General features: G+C 37.4%; 1 protein-coding gene across 1 annotated transcript in view; it reads right to left on the minus strand.

Moving 5' to 3' along the window:
* The window catches only part of RPS6KC1 (ribosomal protein S6 kinase C1), a 134,571-nt gene that overhangs the window by 54,224 nt on the left and 59,384 nt on the right, over positions 1-20,963 (minus strand). Inside the window, exons 7-8 of the mRNA XM_081112762.1 lie at positions 15,088-15,203; positions 4,854-4,946 (exon numbers count right to left, since the gene is read on the minus strand). Coding sequence (XP_080968888.1) covers positions 4,854-4,946; positions 15,088-15,203 — 209 coding nt within the window. The remainder of the gene's footprint in view (positions 1-4,853; positions 4,947-15,087; positions 15,204-20,963) is intronic.

Here is a 20,963-nt window from a genome sequence, read left to right on the forward strand (position 1 = left end):
CGTGATGCGCACTGGCCATTTACAAAGAAATGGCACCACAGACCTGGTACCAACAAAGCAACACTCGGCTTCCCCCAAGTGGGGCACAGGCCCCGCCACCATCCCAGAGCGACACCCCACCAAATCACAGCCAACGCTGCCAAGACCCCATGGTGCAAAATGCGGCCCACAGCCCAGCCCAGCCCGGAAATGGTGGCTGTGGGCACCAGGTAATGATGTCACATAGCAACACCCGGCTTCCTCTCTCTAGAGACTAGCCTCCTTGGAGTTTCTTTAGCCTAGGAACATGATTTGCTTTATAGCCAGGTGCAAACATTGTACACTTTAACCAAATGTTTGTAAAGCGTTTTCCCGTGCCTCTCTTTTGATCCTCACAGAAGTCCTGGAGTATGTAGAGAGGAGACTCAGTGGAATTCTATTCTGTTTTCATTAGCCAGAAAATAGAGATTTAGAAAGCTTAGAAACTTGACCCAACTGAAAAGAACTAAGAAATGGTGGACGTTGAAAATGACTTCAGGTTTTCTCACTGTGCAGAATATAGTCAAACACTGCTGCAGTTAAATATTTTACCCTTTGTTCTCCCTGCGTGATCTATAATAATAATCTGCTTCGTGTTGATATTTACTGCTGTGTTGCTGACAATTACCTGAAAGAGAAGTTGGGGTGCTTCACTGGGCTGGAAAAAGTTTAGCTAAGCCAGAAAGCTGGTCTAATTAAGCAAGTTTATTCTATACATATAAAAGACTAAGTTGACTCGCACATGCGCGATACATATAACGCTCTCACTGGCGCCAATCGCACGCATGTGTTTGGATCTGTCATTGTTGATGGTGAATTTGGTTGACACTTCTATTATAGAAAAAGGGCGAATAGCAATATTAAAGTATTTCTTCTAATAAATTTCTTTTTAAAAAATATATTTTTATTGATTTTAGAGAGGAAGGAAGAGGGAGAGAGAGTTAGAAACATCAACGATGAGAGAGAATCACTGATTGGCTGCCTCCTGCATACCACCCACTGGGGATCGAGCCCACAACCCAGATATGTGCTCTTGACCAGAATCGAACCTGGGACCCTTCAGTCTGCAGGCTGACACTCTATCCATCGAGCCAAACCAGCTAGGGCTAATAAATTTCCTTTTAATGTGCACGAATCCATGCACCATTATGAGACTCGTGATCTTATTTAATTTTTTTATTTTAGCTGTTCTCTCCTGACATCATTCTGATAAGTTATACAACAGTGAACTCTCTTAGAAATTCTCCCATCACTTGGACATCTTACCACCAGTTAAACTACCAATCTGGATTCCTAACTCAACTACAAATTACCTACATATAAATAATCCTTATACACAGAAATATATACACACCCTACATATTCATACCTATCACACACAAACACAAAAGTTTGTGCACCCACACATGCACAAACTTATATAAACCACAGGAATCCACCCATCCTTCTCACCCGAGTATGGTGTTTCCACTAATTTCTATTTTCCCCTGCTATTACCACATGAAGATTATGTGTAAAGAAACCGGAGGACTAAAATAAATCTTTATAAGTTATGTAATGTAAAAATCCAGGCACTGGCTTGGTAGCTCAGTTGGTTAGAGCATTACCTGATACACCAAGGTTTTGGGTTTGATCCCGGATCAGGACACTGAATACAAGAATCAAGCAATGAATGCATAAGTGGAACAACAAACTGATGTTTCTCTTTCTCTTTCTTTTTTCCTTTCTTTTCTTCTCTGTCTCCTCTCTCTCTCTCTCTCTCTCTCTCTCTCTCTCTCTCTCTGCCCCCTCTTCACACACCTCCACACTTCCTCTCTAAATTAAAAAAAAATCCATTCAACGCTTGAATTCCTTCTACAATATCCCCACCAATGATCCTTCAGCCTTTACTTGAATATCTATAATGACATGAAACAAGATATGAAGGAATCCAGTCTGCCTTTGGTCAAACCTAATTCTTGAAAGGTATCTCTAATCATTGGCCAAAATTTTGCCAACTTATACTCATTTAGTTCTAGTTGAAGTCTCATCCCTTACTATCTTTCTCCCAGGAAAACCAGACATTCTAGTATGTCCAAGATGTTATTCTGGCATAATGAATATCCCTTTTCACCCACAGATTTGAACAAAACATTATACAGTCCCTCTATACTGGAGAGCCCTCAAAAATATAAACATCATGCATGTTTTTATCAGTTAACCATTACTCATATTTCAGCTGTTCTGTATATATGATTTGGAGGGCCTTCACCAGCCTTATCATTCTTGCTTCTGAATGCACACCAGTTTATTTATAATCCAAGAGCCCTCTGCTTAAATTTCTTGTTGCATATATATGTTAATCCCAATTAAAGGACAGAAAGTCACTTATTTACCTTTGAATACTAGACCAAGATGCAGCTTTGGAATTACTATACATCTGAGTAAAGACATCTGAGTGTCTTGAACAGTGGTACTAGATAGCAGTCTCATATTATACCAGTAGGTATCACTCTATAGATAATATAGTACCTAAAGTTATTTTCAGTTTCAATTCATTAAGTATTTTTTGAGTGTCCATGATGTGCCAGGCATGCTTGTAAGTGTTGAGAATACGGATGTGAACAAGAAAGACAAAATCTTGTTCTCAAGAACTTAAGGTCTATACAGTAATCTGTTTTATCTACTTTCTATATAAAAGTTTATAAACTCCTACCCTAGGGAAATTTTATTTTCCTAAGTTAATAGACAATAACACTCAAAATAACTCATGAACAAATACTATAATGAAACAGAATCAGAGAAACTATGTTCTGTACGGACTAGATTACCATATCCTATGTATTTTTTAGCCGTTTGAATTTATTCAATACTTCTCTTCCAAACTTCAAGTTTGTAAAATCCAAATTTTAGGTATTTCTCAGTACAATTGATAGGAATTTATATTTTTTAAAAATTCAAATTGTTTAAAGTTTACCTATTGATGCTCTTGCAAAGTAGAGACTATGTTACACATTTTAAAAGATTACTTGCAAAACTTATTTAATTCCCAGCCCTGGCCGGGTACTCAGTTGGTTAGAGAGCCATCCTGATACACCAAGACTGCAGGTATGACTCCCAGAATCAACCAATGAATTCACAAATAAGTGGAACAACAAAATCAATGTCTTTGTCTCTCTGTGTGTCTCTCTCTCAGTCTATCTCTGTCTCAATCTGTCTCCCTCTCTCCCTTCCTCCTTCTCCCTCTCTTTCTCTAAAATCAATAAATAAAAATTTAAAGTAATAATAAAAAGCTTATTTAATTCCCATACATACTTCCTTATCTCTACTTAAGAAAGTTAAATGTCACCTTCTAAACACCAAACACAGGTTAACAGAGTAAAGGCAGTAACAAATTATGCCTCAGCAAAGACTTAGGAATTCCTCCATTGTCAAAAGTTCTAAATTGAATAAATCAGGTGACTTACTCATAATTAGAGCATAGCAATGAAAGGACACACTTTGTCAAAATAAACAAGTCTAAGAGGGAGCAGACACTGTACATCAAAAAAGTTTATTTCCATGAACAGAAATCCAAGAACCAGGAAACTACTCAATTCCTATTTTGCCTCTCTGTACTCTCAAACTGAATGTTCTGAAAAGCCAGGGAAAACATGGTTAAGGCATCATTTCAGCCTCTAAAATCTTACTGCTTAGAATTCTTTAAGTTCAAAATTCAGTCATATGAATTTGAGAAAAATGATGCTTGTAAGAATTTAATAAGACACTGAGAGCTTCATGTAATATCCAACCTAATGTTCCTTTTGGAATACCTCAAGCTATAAATTACTGTCTAAATTACCTGCGATATACTGCATATTGCTCGGTTTTAGCATGGAATCACATGCATACTTTAGAAGACAAGAAGTACTCAGTAAGTTACAAATTATCACTAAGATGCTTCATAAAAGATGGTTAATGTGAAAAAGATTTAAATTAATGTACACCTTAACATTAACTAAGACATTTTCTTTGACTTTGAAAGGTAAAAGTAATGGTTAATTAAATATATTTAAAACACTGCTTATTATGTATAGTTTTTAAATTACAGTTTTAAATTTCTAAGAGGCCCAGTACTGGACATGTTTGGCATATCTGAGATGATACCAAATTGGGGAAACTCAGTAGCAGATATCTGTTATCTTAGTATTTTTGTTCCAAATATAAAAGTGTGTGTGTGTGTGTGTGTGTGTGTGTAGAAGGGGGTTAAGTGTATTAGAAAAAAGCACAGCTTTTTAACTCACAAAGATCTAGATTTGAATTCTGCATTACCCTAAATTAGCTATGTGATCTTTGGGCAAGTTACTTAACCTCTTTTAAACATCATTTTCTCACCAAGATGCAAATAACAGAGTTGTGAAAATGATTAAGTAATTTGTTTTATATAAAATGCCTAAGATGCGGTCTGACACATAGTAGGTGCTCAATAAATAGTAATTAGGAGAATGCCATTTTCCTTTTTGACTAATTGTATTGACTACACCAGTTAATGTGAATAACTACTGACTCCCAAGATTTTGTAACTATCAAAGTGTAACTTTATCCTGCTATAACAGGTTTAAAAAACCAAACCCCTACTGCACTGAATGCCAACAAATATGCACCTTCTCCTTTAGCTCCCATATATTTTGCATGACCTTACATGAATTGCTTAGATAAAAGCTTTTTCTCTTCTGCTTTTGTTATTTTAAAGTGCAGATGCATTTGAGTCATTTTCTCCTTTTGTTTCATATCCTTAAGATCCAAAGCTTCAAAGACATAATGTCAGCATGCAGTCGATTTATGACTGAACTCTTGAAGAGGCACTGAAGAATTACCTTGTCAATCACCCCAAGGACTCTGAAGGCCTTCAGCTCCTCGGCAGGGCTCCTTAGGTTCCAAGGGGGCCTTGAACTTAGTGATCCTGGAGGCTAATGGAAGATATCAAAGATTACACATCAATCAGGGAGGTACTTGAAGAAAGACTGCCTGCTGAAGCAAATGCCAGGCCAAAGGAAACTAAATTTATCATAAATCAGAGAATGAAAAGATGAAAGAAGTTTCTGTTTGTCTGTAATGTAAAATAAAAAAAATAATAAAATCAAAAATAAAGAAAATCAAAAAGAAAAAGCAAGAAAAAAGTTGCATGTAAATAAATCATGATAACATTTTAAAAAGAAAAATTAATGAGTTGATAGTTCCTCGCACAGTAATTCAGTTCAAAACTGTACAACTATAATGAAACTTTATAACAACTGGATAACTGAGTCAACATTTAATCTCAGCCTTATATTTACCCCAGACTGCTCAAGAGTAATTTAGAATAGAGAACTAAAAACAATGGAAAAATAGATAAACTTGGGGAGTGAGGGCACACAAGTCATCTCTCTCTTCATGAAACTACACTCCATTAGTGTTATGTTATAAATACATGGTATGTATTTTAAGAGAGATTGGCAGATTCCAGAAGAATTGCCAATAATAATGAAAAATTTAAAAACTCCATCATATAAGCAATAATTGTTAGAAATAACCTTGTTTAAGCTAAAAAAAAGAAATGATTTACAGGAGAAAGAAAATTTTTTTTAAATATATGAAAATATGTGATGTGAAAAACTTAATCTGTTAGCTACAAAAAAGTCCAAAAGGTCAGTGAACAGAGAAAAGCATGTATCAGTACTACGTACAATAAAAGAATAACCCTAACTTCCCAACCATTGACCTTAGTTTTTCCCTACCAGTAAAGTAAGACATTAGACTAGATAAACTCCAAAGACACTTCCATTTTGCATTTATAACGGAAAGATCAGACAGAGGCCTAAAACCAGGATTACAGGCTTTATTAGAGGAGAAGCACCTGCCAGGCTGCCTCACAAGGGGAGAACAGCAACACATGCAGGGGTGGGCACGCCTTTTGAGGGGCGGAATGGGAAGGGGTGGGGGGCTTAGTGTACTCAGCGCACACTGATTGTTGGCTTACTGTATTGTCCAGCTGCGGGCAAACTACGGCCCACGGGCCGGATCCGGCCCGTTTGAAATGAATAAAACTAAAAAAAAAAAGACCGTACCCTTTTATGTAATGATGTTTACTTTGAATTTATATTAGTTCACACAAACACTCCATCCATGCTTTTGTTCCGGCCCCCCGGAAAAAAATGGGTTGAAATGTATCTTAGAAGTATAAATTAAATCAATTTTAAACAATTATCCAGTACAATTGCTATTATTACCAACATTCTCAAGTTAGGTGTTTTTAAAAAGTTGGCTTTTTAAAAATTTTTTAATTTTTTTTATTGATTTTAGAAAGAGAGGAAGGGAGAGGGAGAGATAGATGTAAACAACCCATTGTGGCCGAGTCAAAAAGTTTCCCCACCCCTGGTATTGTCCATAGAGGACAAGGACTTAGGGTATGTGGCAGGTGTGGATTGGTGGTCCAATGTATTGTCCATATAAGGTACCTGGTTAGTCACTCAGATATTTCTGGGCTGCAGGTTACGTCATACCCCGCCCACCAGTTGGGGGAAGGGAGGATCTATCAATAACCAGAAAGCAATGCTATATTAATCCTTATATTAAAATGGTGATGCTGCAAAGAATGACAGGAGACACAAAGTTTTGCTTTATTATATCCTCAGAGCAGGCCTTTTTGTTGTCAAAAATCTATTAGGCTATATAGGAAACATGTTTCCCCCATGAGTGGAAGATAAATATCCTGGTTAATCATTGTCAAGATTAAGTGTTACTGAGACATCATTCTTGGTACTTCAAGTCCTCGTACTGACCAACATCACCAGACAGGAAGCTCCTTGAGAAGAGGAAATACGCCTTATTCACCTTTGTATTCACAATGCCTGGCATGTTAGCTGAAAGGAGAGAGGAAGAACAGAATAGAGAGGAAGGAGGAAGAGAGGAGCAAAACGAGAGAGAGGAGATTGCATAGATAAATTAGGTGTCATTTACAAATAGAAAATGTACTTGTCAAATTTTCTAAAAGCAGCAATTATAATCACTCTCCGTTTTTTTTGTTTGTTTTCTTTTTTGTGTTCTTTTTAAAATATATTTTATTTTTATTGATTTCAGAGAGGATAGGAGAGGGAGAGAGAGAGAGAGAAACATCAAAGATGAGAGAGAATCCCTGATAGGATGCCTCCTGCACACCCCACCCTAGGGATCGAACCCGCAACCAGAGCATGTGCCGTGACCAGGAATCAAACCCTGCCCTCCTGGTTCATAGGTCAACACTCAACCACTGAGCCATGCTGGCTGGGCTGCTCTCCTTTTTGTTTGTTTTTAGGCTCAGCAAGCAAATACTAATTTGAATATGCCTGAAGAAGTAATGTTGGATTTAAAAAAAAGAGACATGCACCAAGAAGTCACTGGTTAAATTCCTGGTCAGGGCACCTGCCTGGGTTACAGGCTCTATCCCCAGTAGGGGGCGTACAGGAGGCAGCTGATTGATGTGTCTTTCTCATCAATGTTTACATCTATCTCTCCCTCTCCTTTCCTCTCTTTCTAAAATCAATAAAGAAACATTTAGCCGTAACCGGTTTGGCTCAGTGGATGGAGCGTCGGCCTGCAGACTGAAGGGTCCTAGGTTCGATTCCGGTCAGGGGCATGTGCCTTGGTTGCGGGCACATCCCCAGTGGGAGGTGTGCAGGAGGCGGCTGGTCGATGTTTCTCTCTCATCGATGTTTCTGACTCTCTATCCCTCTCCCTTCCTCTCTGTAGAAAATCAATAAAATATATAAAATTAAAAAAACATTAAAAATTTTTAAAAAGACAACTTTTTAAAAACACCTAACTTGAGAATGTTGGTAATAACAGCAATTGTACTGGATAATTGTTTAAAATTGATTTAATTTATACTTCTAAGATACATTTCAAAAATACTTATTTAATATGCTAAAAGGTACTGAGCTAGAGGACATTAAAAAACAAAACAAAAAAACAACAACAACAAAAAAAAACAGATACATCTCTGCCCCCCAAGAAGTTTAAAATCCAAGATGAATTTTTAAGGATACAAAAATATTTAGCAGGGTACTTTAATAGACATATAACAGAAATAGTTCTTCTATCTTAATTTACATCATTATCCCTCACCCTGCCCTGAATGGAGTACTTACAAGAAGTTACTAAATCCTCATTTTACAGATAAATAAAGGGGAGCTCAGACTGGTTGAGTGTTTATGGTCAGAAAGAACAGTGGAAGATCCTAGTCTAGCCCTCAACTCTATACTTCGCAGTCTTCCTACCACACAACATAGTCTAACAATTAAAAATTCATTTCCCCCTCCATTATCAAGAAAGAATAAGGCCCTGGCCGGGTAGCTCAGTTAGTTGGAACATCATCCCAGTACACCAAAAGGTAGCCAGTTCAATTCCTGGTCAGGGCACACACCTAAGGTTGCAGGTTCGATCCTCGGTAGAGGTGCATGAGGGAGGCAACCAATTGATGTTTCTCCCTCACATGGATGATGTTTCTCTCTCCCTTTCCACTCCCCACCCCCCCACTCTGAAATCAATAAACATATCCTTGGGTAAAGAAAGGATGGAGGGAGGGAGAGGGGGAGGCAGGGAGAGGAGGAGGGAGGGAGGGGGGAGGGAGGGAGAGAGAGAAAGAGAAAGAGAGGAAGGGAGGGAGGGAGGGAGAGAGGGAGGGAAGGAGGGAGAAAAAATTAAAAGTGCTGTAGTTTTGGTAAAAGAATTGTTAAGGAAAATGTATAGGGGGGAAAAAGAATAAGTAATAATTTTTTTAAAAATATATTTTATTGAGTTTTTACAGAGAGGAAGGGAGAGAGATAGAGAGTCAGAAACATCGATGAGAGAGAAACATCGATCAGCTGCCTCCTGCACATCCCCTACTGGGGATGTGCCCGCAACCCAGGTACATGCCCCTGACCGGAATCGAACCCAGAACCCTTCAGTCCGCAGGCCGACGCTCTATCCACTGAGACAAACCGGTTTCGGCTCTTCTTTCTTTTTAATTTTTACTTATTGATTTTAGAGAGAGAGGAAGAGAGAAAGGGGGAGAGAGAGAAACATTGATTTGTTTTTCCACTTATTTATGCATTCATTGGTTGATTCTTGTATGTGCCCTAACTTGGTGTATCGGGACAACACTCTAACCAATTGAGTGACCCGGCCAGAGCTACTTGTACCTTCTTGTTCATTGGTGTCACCGGATCTATCAGTTTCCAAAAGAAAATTATTGATTCACTTTAGCAATCTCAACAGCAAAGATAGAAAACTACAAAAACTCTCCTGCACCTTCCAATAAATAATCACTGGTGTGCAATAGGAACATGATAACTAAAAAGGATCTAAATCATCAAAAGGCACAGTCGCTAGCTTCAAGAATTTACAGTTTACTTGAGGAGATAAGCCAAATACATGAAAAGTTAAATAACAATAAAACCTTTTTGTAAAATACAAGACAATAGAGACAGGCACTATTAGTGTATGATAAACTGGTCACAGAAAGAAGCAGAACTAAAGGTGATTTTAAATGCTATGTAGAAATTAGGTTAGGAAAAGGGTATTACATATAGGATTGGAAGGAAACTGGCCTGGTGGGGGGGTGGGGGGTGGTCAAATTGTAGAACAGAGGAAAATAAAATTACACAGTAGGATCGGGTCAGTCAGTTTTCACAGGCCTTGAATGCCAGGAAGAAAAGTCAAAACTATATTCTCCAGAGTCTAAAAACAAGTTTTTGTATGAGAAACAACTCAATAAAAATAGTGATTTAATAAGGTTACTTCTGCAAAGACAGGAATGGTGAAATTGTAATGGCGGAAGACCAAAGATAAAGTGATCATTAAAGTTCTCTTTCTACTTTAACCATCTATAAAACTTTAAGATCAAAGAAATGAACAAAGAAAGATCATGAAATAAAATCATCAATAAAAAATCCTATATTTTTTATATGCAGTGTTTAAATTGGGTAGAATCCCTATGGATCCATTCCTTTTTTCAGATGGCAAAATGAAACATAAATCCATAGAATTTTAAGAACAGAGATCAAGTCCAATATTCTCTTTTTTTTAATATGGGAAGCAGCAAGGTGAAGCAATTTGTCCAAAATGACAAAACTAGGTAACAGATAAGAGGGGTTTAAATCTTACTTATAAAACAATGCATGACATTGGGGAAACTGCAGCCAAAGCTAAGGGGGTGGGGAGAAATCAATGCATTTCTAGGCAGCATGGCTGATTTCCTTAATAAATAAAAGTAGCCAAAACCGGTTTGGCTCAGTGGATAGAGCATCGGCCTGCGGACTGAAGGGTCCCGGGTTCGATTCCGGTCAAGGGCATGTACCTGGGTTGCGGGCACATCCCCGGTGGGGGATGTGCAGGAGGCGGCTGGTCGATGTTTCTCTCTCATCGATGTTTCTGACTCTCTATCTCTCTCCCTTCCTCTCTGTAAAAAATCAATAAAATATATTTAAAAATAAATAAATAAATAAATAAATAAATAAAAGTAGAATTTTCAGTTTTATGTATTAGTTACTATAGCAGAAGATGCCTATAGAAGCAAGTAGTAGTTGTATTCATCCACACCAAAACTAAATACAGAGGTCAAGGAGTGGGGCAGAGAAAGGCAAGAATATTGATGACCCGACAGTCTTCAAAACCAAATACAGCAAGTGCTCAAGCCCATGGCAGACATCGCTGTTAATCCACACTCAGTCTCAATACATACAGTGCTCCTGGGCAGCCACCACCGTGGATTAGAGTTAGCATACTAGTAAAACCTACTTACTGTTCCTGTTCTACATTCTCTAAATGGCTAACTGAAGCTTACCTTTCTTTTTGTTTCATGGGTTTTTTTAAGTTGCTATTTATCCTACCCATCATCTTTTTCACTTGATATTATTCCCTGTTCTCAATGTGATCTGTATCTATTCTTACCAATTTGCTAGTATTATGCTTCTCAAACTTTAACCTGTATGCACATCGCCTGAGGACCATGTTAAAATGGAGATTCTGATTCACTTAGGCTGGGGGAGCCTAAGATTCTGCATTTCCAACAAGGTCCCAGGTGATGTGATGCTACAGGTCCAGCACCATGTTTGAAGTAGGATTAGCTACTCCTCCTTAAATAACCTGTGAATAAATCACCATTACTTGGGAGCAAATAAATAATCAAGGGCAAAAGGAAAACACTGCAAAGAATTTACCCAGAACCCACACTCCGAACCCTGATAGCTAACTACAAAGTACTACATACTTTCTGAACTTGGCTTCACCTGTAGATTTTTGGCTTTGCCAAGACCTTCATTAGGAACCTATTAACCCTCAATACCCAGCCTCCTAAGACTCTCTTAAATCACATTTCAAGCACCTTTTTATTTTTTTAAAAAATTTATCTTTATTGCCGAAACCGGTTTGGCTCAGTGGATAGAGCGTCAGCCTGCGGACTGAAGGGTCCCAGGTTCGATTCCGGTCAAGGGCATGTACCTGGGTTGCGGGCATATCCCCAGTAGGAGATGTGCAGGAGGCAGCTGATCAATGTTTCTCTCTCATCGATGTTTCTAACTCTCTATCTCTCTCCCTTCCTCTCTGTAAAAAATCAATAAAATATATTTTTTTTAAAAATTTTATCTTTATTGTAGAAAGTATTACAGATGTCGCACCCACCCACTGCCAACCCTACTGCACTATTTTCTGTGTCTATGGGTTGTGCATATATACATCTAGGTCAGTGGTCTTCCTAATGCCGTGACCCTTTAATACAGTTCTTCATGTTGTGGTGACCCCCCAACCATAAAATTATTTTCGTTGCTACTTCATAACTATAATTTTGCTACTGTTATGAATCGTAATGTAAATATCTGATATGCAGGATGTATTTAAGTGACCCCTGTGAAAGGGTCGTTCGACCCCCAAAGGGTCGCGACCCACAGGTTGAGAACCGCTGATCTAAGTTCTTTAGTTAATCTCTAACCACCCATCCACCCCCCTTCACTCTGAGATTGGTCAGTCTGTTCCATGCTTCTATGTCTCTGGATCTATTTTGTTCTCAGTTTATTTTGTTCATTAGATTCCACATATAAGTGAGATCATGTGATACTTGTCTTTCTCTGACTGGCTTATTCTGCTTAGCATAATACTCTCCAGGTCCCTCCATGCTGTCTCAAAGGGAAGATCTCCTTCTTTTTTATGGCTATATAGTATTTCATTGTGTAACTATACCAGAGCTTTTAATTGCAGTCCTATTCCTGATCTGGAATGCCCCTGCTCTGCTTTCCCATGTTTAACTAAGGGTGATACAAACTCATTTTAAAATACTTTTTTCTAAAGAATTGAGACATACCAATAATACCAGCAAACAAAATGCACAACAGAAAACTATTTTTAATATTATTATAGCAATTATATTCAAAATCTACAAAATAATCAGGAAAGGCATACATTCTACATATTTTCACTCACACCTTGTAAATGCATAACAAAAAAATGTACTTACACTTTAGAAACACCATCTTTGATGTCCTAAATTTAGATTATTTATTTTTTCTAAATTTCATTGATCTTGAGTTTAAAATTCCTAGAGCTAAATATAGCAAAAAAAAAAAAAAAAAAGCTATATCCAGCCTTTTCCAGGGAAATCCCCTTTTAATATTAATTCTTAAAGCATTCAAAGTTATCTACCATTTAATTTTTTAAAGTTTAAAAAAAGATATGTGTCTTCTTCAGTTAAGATTTCACCTTTACTTCAAACGAAGATCATTTCCTTTTATTCTGAAACCTGTACTTTTCTTGGGGCCTTTTAGTAATGAAGAAGAAGAAAAAAAGGAGAGTGCTTTTGCTCCTTTCTATCCTTTTTTGAAAAGAATGCTATCAACAATGACTGGGGAAATTCAGAGCTTCTGTATTTATCACCAAAGAGTCTCATATATAAATTCAATAAAGCAAAAAGCTTAAATTACCACAGAAAACTCAGGTGGAATGAGTCATGACCTAGTCCTAGACCAAAGGGGAAAACAGCAATCAACAAAACATTTAAAACTGGAAAGGATTCCTTTATTTTCTTAATCTATCAGGCTGGAAAGAAATGTTTACACATGGATTTAAAAGAGAATATCTGCTTTGCACAGAATTTAAGAGTTAAAAGGGCCTAGGAAATCATTTATACTAGTCCTCTGATTGTGCTCATTGAAACTGACGCCCAAAGAAAGTTAATGGAGACAAATAATGAATTCACCAAGCTAATAAAAAACCTCTAGAAGACATTTAAGTTCAATTTTAGATAAGAAAATAATCAAACATGTCCCTGACCTAAGTAAGGTCCAGGTTTAATAGAATAAAATACAAAATGAAAATGAAAAGCAATTGCTTACTCTAAAAGAAAAACATCTTGCTCTAGCAAGAAAACCTCTCCTCTAGTCTTCTTGCCTAAAAGCTAAAAAAAATCCTAGTATATCAAATGTGGTACCCCTCTTTACCCTTTCTGATCCAAACTCCCATTATTCTGCAGGGCTCTTACCATTCTCTCTTTTATTTCCTGAATTAGGTGCATATTTTGAGTCCTCAATTATGCTACAGGGTTTGCAAGAGCAGAGACTGTCATCATCTTTTCTATAACTCCAGGATATATCTAGTTTCTGTATCCACACAGAGTCTTAACAGATGCCTAGTGAATTAATATATAACAATATAAATCAACTTTCCTATATTATACCTCTTTAGTTTCATTAAAAGCTATGCTTGAAGGGAAATTCTGACTGATATACTTCATGGTTCCTTTCTCTAAGTCAAAAGCTATACAATTAGCTTTATGTTTCTTTTCCTAATAAATTATTGCTCACAAAAGTGATTATAAGCGACTATAACAGGGGATGCACAAATAGGGAGTTTGAATAAGTATAGTTAGACTATTCAAAGTTACTGTTAATGGAAAGAACTGATAATTTTGACTCCCTAGAACTTTTAGAATATTTATGTACAAGGTGATTTAATAAAACAAGTAAGTTGATAAGAACCCATTCTATTTAACATTTTTATCAATGTCCCCAAAAATAGAATTGAGAATGTATACATTAGGAATGCACACCTGGGAGGGTTGACAACCCCATAGACAGTAAGAATTGAATTCAAAGTAATCTTTAAATAAATATTTCATTTTAAAAAGATACAATTCAACAGTGAAGAGTTATAAAGCAGTATACAAGGAGAGATGAAAAATAAGGTTAAGACTCATTAATCTAGTCTTAAGTTTGGCTTATAGGCTGGTCTTTTTACAAGGTGGGCACTTGATGTGTGTGTGTGTGTGTGTGTTCATTTTTTTTGAGTGATTTTCTCAAACTCATTTAATCCTAACAAGAACCCAGCAAGGAATTATCTGATCCTCATTATTCATATGTAGCAACTGAAGCTACGAGGTGGTTAAGTAGCTTGTCCATTCTTCATGGCTTCAAATGGAGAGCTGAGATCCAAACAAGCCCGCCTGCCTCTTAGATCAATTGAGAAAATAAATACTTTCTCCCATCTCAGAAGATGATTCTTAAATTGCATTTTTTTAAAAAGTTGGTTTAATATAAAGAAATAACAATTTTTTCCAGAAATGTGCCAAAACAGATAGATAGGATATAAAAACAATAATATTAAACCACAATGTTTCTAATGTTTCATTCACCTGCTTTTGAGACATGACTAAAGGTATTCCTACATAATCTAAACATCACCGTCAGAATTATACCTTTATAATTCTAGGTGATCGATAGCAGCTACTTATAGGACTTATGTTTAAATGGTTAGCTTTAGCATGAAGCAATAAAAACATTAAAGAAATTGTTTGAGGATCATAATCTAACTTTAAAAAATTGAAATAAAATTCAGTATAAATTAGATTATTAGGGGTAGAATAAGAAAAAAGGACCAAGAAAGAAGGAGAAAGGAAGTCCCATTTTATTCTATTTTTGGTGCTTTAATGCTTTTCTTTCACCAATAACTTAAAATTACTGATAAAATTCCAAAGACCAAAATTCTCAAACTCTCTAAATAGAAATAAAGTGAGAGAAAAGACAGCAAAAATGGCTAAAGGAAATGCAAATGAAACGTAAGACATACCTGAGCTACTTCATCAAATTGAGCTTTTCTATGAAAGCTAGAGAGACTCTCTGCTCGCATGAGATACTCTGCTGTTCTTCTCTTCACAGCTTCTCGCCGGGTAGGGCTTGACTCTCCTAAAAGGAGGAAATAAAACTCAGGTCAGGGGAAAAATAAATAAACTCTTATTTATCTAATTTGAAGATTGACTTCCCGTTATCCACTGTACCACTTCTTCCCATTTCTAACTGAAAAGAGAAATTCAAAACTGGAATGGAATAATCAAAGTTATTAATATCAGCAAGGTCTAAATACTTTTCAATTACAGTTGGCATTCAATATTATTTTATATTCATTTCAGGTTTCTAGTATAGTAGTTAAACATATATACAGTTCAGGAAATGATCCCCTAATAAGTCTAGTAGCCACCTGACACCATATATATTTATTACATTTTTTAACTACTAGAGGCCCGGTACACGAAATTTGTGCGCCCAGGGATGGGCGGGGGGTTCCTCAGCCTGGCCTGTGCCCTCTCACAGTGCAGGAGCCCCACGATCTATCTCCCCAAAGAGATAGGCCCCACTCACCCGTCCGGGACTCCTCAATGGATTGTCCCAAAGAGGTAGGCCGGAGTCAGGGGTCCCGCCCCTGGCATCACCACATGGACCCACCGGGACCCGCCCCAGCGGCTCTGCGTGGAGCCGCGTGACCCCCTGGCGTCACCACACGGAGTCATAGGACCTGCCTCCACGCCATACACACATCAAGTCCCCGCCCACCCACACACGCCCACTGCGCACACAGCCTCCTGGTGATGGATTGTTACAGCATGAAGGCGTAATGACCACATAGGCTTGTATTAGTATAGATATTCTTTCTCTATGCTGTACTTTATATTCCTGAGCAAGGTCTAAATATTACCTACATGCATTTTATTTTTCCAAATTCTGAAATTCTCCTATTGAAAACGTATATAGAGAATTCAACATATTTTATAATAGTAGATATGAGAAATGTAGCATAAAAAAGCTCTGCAGATAAGACTAGCCTTACCCAGACAGTTGTCTAACTCAGCAAATAGTATTAAGGTCCACAGATGTTTAATAAGAGCTATGATATGGATATGACATGCTGTAAAAGTACCACCAAATTGAAGAATACAATTATTTAGGGTAACTCTGAATTCACTCTAATTGATTTTTATAAGCTTCATGGTTTTTTCATTAACAACAAATTGTCACTCACCTTACAAATGAAAACAAGAATATGATTTAAATCCCTGTAATATATAATTATCTGAAAGTGACAAGTCATTTGTTTACCCTGTCTGGCTCTCTGTTTCCTAAAACAAAAGGTTTTTAAAGTGGCCTCCAAGCCCTAACCAGTTTGGCTCAGTGGATAGAGCATCGGCCTGCAGACTGAAAGGTCCTGGGTTCAATTCCAGTCAGGGGTATGTACCTTGGTTGCGGGCACATCCCCAGTAGGAGGTGTGCAGGAGGCAGCTGATCGATATTTCTCTCCCATAAATGTTTCTAACTCTCTATCCCACTCCCTTTCTCTCTGTAAACAATCAATAAAACATTTTTTAAAAAAAATAAAAATAAAATAAAGTGGCCTCCAAGAAGTCAAGACCTCAAAAGAGAGGTGGTCCAGCCCACGGGCTCTACCCTCTCCAAAGCAGGATGATCCTGTGCTTTTGTTCATTTTATATGGTACTTGACTGTGAACATTCCATGGCTGAAAGTCAAAAACTTTAAGAACCACTGTACTATTTATGATCTCTAAGGTTCCTTTCCTAAATAATATTTCATACTTTTCATGACTCATTTTTATCAAAGCACTTAACACATGGCACTGTTTTTATAACAGACCAAATACATCATCTGAATGAAGTCAATAAAAAAAGCAAGTGTCATATAGTGGGAAGTGTCCTGGATAGCATTCCAGAAACCCTGGTTATCTGAATTTTGGCTCTGCCTCTCACCAGTCATGTGACCAATGGTAAGGTATCTCATTCTCTGAACGTCTTCTCATTCCTTAAAATGGAAATATATACCTCAAATGGTTGTGGAGATGAAAGGAGACAACACACATAAAAGGTATTATTACAACAGTGACAAAACTATAGGAAGCACAAAATTGTAAACGTTTCCATTCCTCATTTTTCTCTCAGAATTAAATCCTTCAAAATAATGTTAACTGGTTTGCTGAACTAAAGTGAATTGAATTACTAAAGTAAAGCAGACATTTTCCCCAAAAACTCTTCTTATTTTTGCCTGGAACAGTATCTCCTGTTTCTTCTGGGAAATGCCTCTTTCTCCTCCCCTGATACTGCTCCACCTCTCCTCTCCCCACCTCCCACTACCGGCGCTTACTCACCAACAACTGCTTTGAATGAAAACTGCTATCGTGTTTCAGATTTCAGTCCCTCTACTACTAGTTAGCCAAGGGTTGAAAGCTGAGCCAATCACAGAACCCCACCCTCTTGGCCACAGCTGGAGGAGAGAGGAACTGGCCCAACACAAACTGGGCCAATCAGGCCTTCTCTGTTATTGACACTGGAAATAAGAGTGGAACTGCCAGCAGCCTAAGTGTCTGCCAATGTTTCTGCCATAGTTTCTCACAAAAGCCAATCTGAAAGAAGGAACTGGACAGAAAGAAGCAGATAGGAGAGAAAGAAAGAAAAAATCCTAGCGTGACTGGGGTCCCTGATTTCAACTGAATCTACATTTCTGCCATTCTTTGCATAAGGTAGTACAAATATAGATTTTTATCACATGCAAACCAAAGAACCCTGAATGAACATAGACCTCAAAGAAAAACTGCAATAAAGTTACTGTAATTTTGCTAAATAACTTTCCTTTCACTGCTTTTTCATTACTATTCCATCTCTTCTCTCCTTCATGAGAAATTTACAAATATAATTGGTTTTGGTGAGGGGAAAAATTCTCTACTGCTTTTTAACTGTGGAACAATCTATTAACAATCTATTTTAAACCTTTGGTATCTCTGCTGCTTTCTAGGCACACTCCAACTCCTGACACCTCAATTAAAATAATCAGTATGCTTCCTGCCTGTCCTTAAAACGTACTTAATTTCTAAACCCAAGATTTGTATTTTTCTCAGTTGAAAAATAGAGATAATCTATGAAAATCACCTAAGTATAACATATTTTGAGAATAAAGTTTGCCACAAAAATAAGAAACATTCCATATTTCTACACACTACCAGCCCTTGATTTTGAGTTTGCTGTTTATGGACTCTGTTATTCCCATTTTCATTGGTTCTTCTCATTTCAGCTTATGTCTTTTAAGCCCTAATTGAAATCCCTATTTTAGAATTTTTTATTCCTCTAAGGTTCAATTCTAATAGAAACTGTGCCAATTTAGTGTTTTCATTCAGTGTGAATAAGCTTTAATGAAACTTCAAATTTTGCTTTATTCAAAGATATCACCTTGTCTCCCAAAATAATTTGAGTCAAAAATGCCAAGATAATGGACCACCTAATTAAAGCTAGAGTTAACACCATATTATGTGATCAAACCAGTGTTTTTTTAACTTGTGGTATCTCTGCCGCTTTCTAGGCAGTCTCCATAGGAACAGAGAGTCAAGAACAGGAAGCCAGCAGTTGAAATGGACTCCTGCTGAGGATAGTGATTCCGCTTCCATGGAAACAACAATGAAGTGATGGAAAAACTGGAAGGCTTTTAAAATGTAACCTTAAACATACATACTATGACACTTTCCTATCAGCACCTTAAAAGTAGGTCATAACCAAAGGCCCTGGTGGGGTAGCTCAGTTGGTTAGAGCGCTGTTCCCATACGCTAAGGCTGCAGGTTCGATCCCTAGTCAGGGCACATACAGGAATCAACCAATGAATGCATAAATATGTGGAATAAGAAATCTATGTTTCTCTCTCCTCTCTCTACAATCAACAATAAAAATTTTAAAAAGAAAAAGCAGGTCACAACCACTGCTGATCAACAGCAGCAAGGATGACAACTACTTCTTACAGATTTCTGCTGCTGGATACTTACTGAAGTTTGTGAGTACATACCAGAAATAAAAGACCAATCTTGCCAAAACCGGTTTGGCTCAGTGGATAGAGCATTGGCCTGCGGACTGAAGGGTCCCGGGTTCGATTCCGGTCAAGGGCATGTACCTGGGTTGTGGGCACATCCCCAGTAGGAGATGTGCAAGAGGCAGCTGATCGATGTTTCTCTCTCATCGATGTTTCTAGCTCTCTATCTCTCTCCCTTCCTCTCTGTAAAAAATCAATTAAAAAAAAATTTAAAAAAAAATCCCCCAGAACAAAACCAGAAAAAAAAAAAAGACCAAATCTTCTGGACAATTCTAACTGATAACATTATAGATAGATGTAACTTTAAACAGATTTTAATTGATTAAAAAATTTTAATCGATTCTAACCTTAATTTCTCAATTTTCATTTTAAAATTTATACAGCTGATAAGGATTATTTTTCAGGAAAAACTAGGTTATCTGGAATTCAAATTTTAATTTCACACTAGGTCATGTGACTGTTATTTTTTCAGTAATATATTCATGTAGACACTTCATAAATGCTTGTTGTTGTTGTTGTTAATCCTCACCCCAGGATATTTTTCCATTCATTTTTAGAGAGAGTGGAAGGGAGGGGGAGAGACAAAGAGAGAGAAATATCAATTTGAGAGAGACACACTGACTGACTGCCTCCCACATGCACCCCAAGCTGGGGATCGAGCCTGCAATCAAGGTACTCTCTCTTGACTAGAATCAAACCTAGAACCCTTCAATCTGCAGGATGACACTCTATCCACTGAGCCAATCTGGCTGGGGCAATAAATGCTCTTAAAAATGGATATATATTTTACATTCTACTTAAAGATAAACCACTACCTTCAATAAGTTTCTCTGCATTTCTGTTATTCAAATACAGCAAAATTTTCCACTGGGTTTCGGCATTCAGAATTGAAATCTGCTCCCATAACATACTAACTTTTCTGTCAACAAGTTCTGGTGCACCACAAAATATGTCACCTGTATACTGTGCATATACTGTGCCAGCCTGTATATCTTTACTCTATACTTTATCAATTTCTGATCAGGAGAGAGGACTGATAGAGGGAGCTGAGTGTGCTGTGTGAAAGGAAGAGAATGCAGCCAAACAAAACTGAGGAAAACTACCAAAGTTGTCGCTGAAATTTTTAGAAACACTGGGTTGCCTGTCCTGCATTTCTCAGAGTGCCAACTCTGACTTACTAAGAGAAGTTTTATAGAAGACAAAGTCTATAGATAACAGAACCATGAAATTCTAACTTACCAAGAAACCACCAAGATTTGGCACTCCTTCACTATATCAATTTCTATTTTCAGGAGATATGTTATCTTCCTTTTATCACTAAAGAAACTAAGGTTCAGGGATATAAAATGCCTTTCTCAGTTGCAAAGTTAATATAAGAACCTAAACCTAAACCAGTTCTTATGACATCACACTTCAGGTAACTGAATTTGAATGACATTCTTCTTCTGTTACTGAGCAGAACAACAACAACAATAAAACACAGAGCACAGGACAAGTACAGATGAGTACGGAAACAAAAATGAAGAGAAAATAAACATAGGACTTGAGGCAGGAGCCTATCAGACAACATAGCAGAGCAGAAGAATCAGAGAGGAGAGACTGAGGATGACAGACAAACACACAGGAAAATGAGAGCTGCAAAGAGTTATGAATTTCACACTGTGTAAAAGAGAATGGGCCTTTCAGAGAAAAACTGGTCTCTCAAACATCCTTACCCAAGGATTTCCTTGTAAAACAAAGGCCTTTGCCCTAGCCAGTTTTGCTCAATGGATAGAGCGTCGGCCTGTGAACTGAAGGGTCTCAGGTTCAATT

This window comes from Myotis nattereri (assembly GCF_964212035.1).
Source record: "Myotis nattereri genome assembly, chromosome: 18".
NCBI lineage: Eukaryota > Metazoa > Chordata > Mammalia > Chiroptera > Vespertilionidae > Myotis > Myotis nattereri.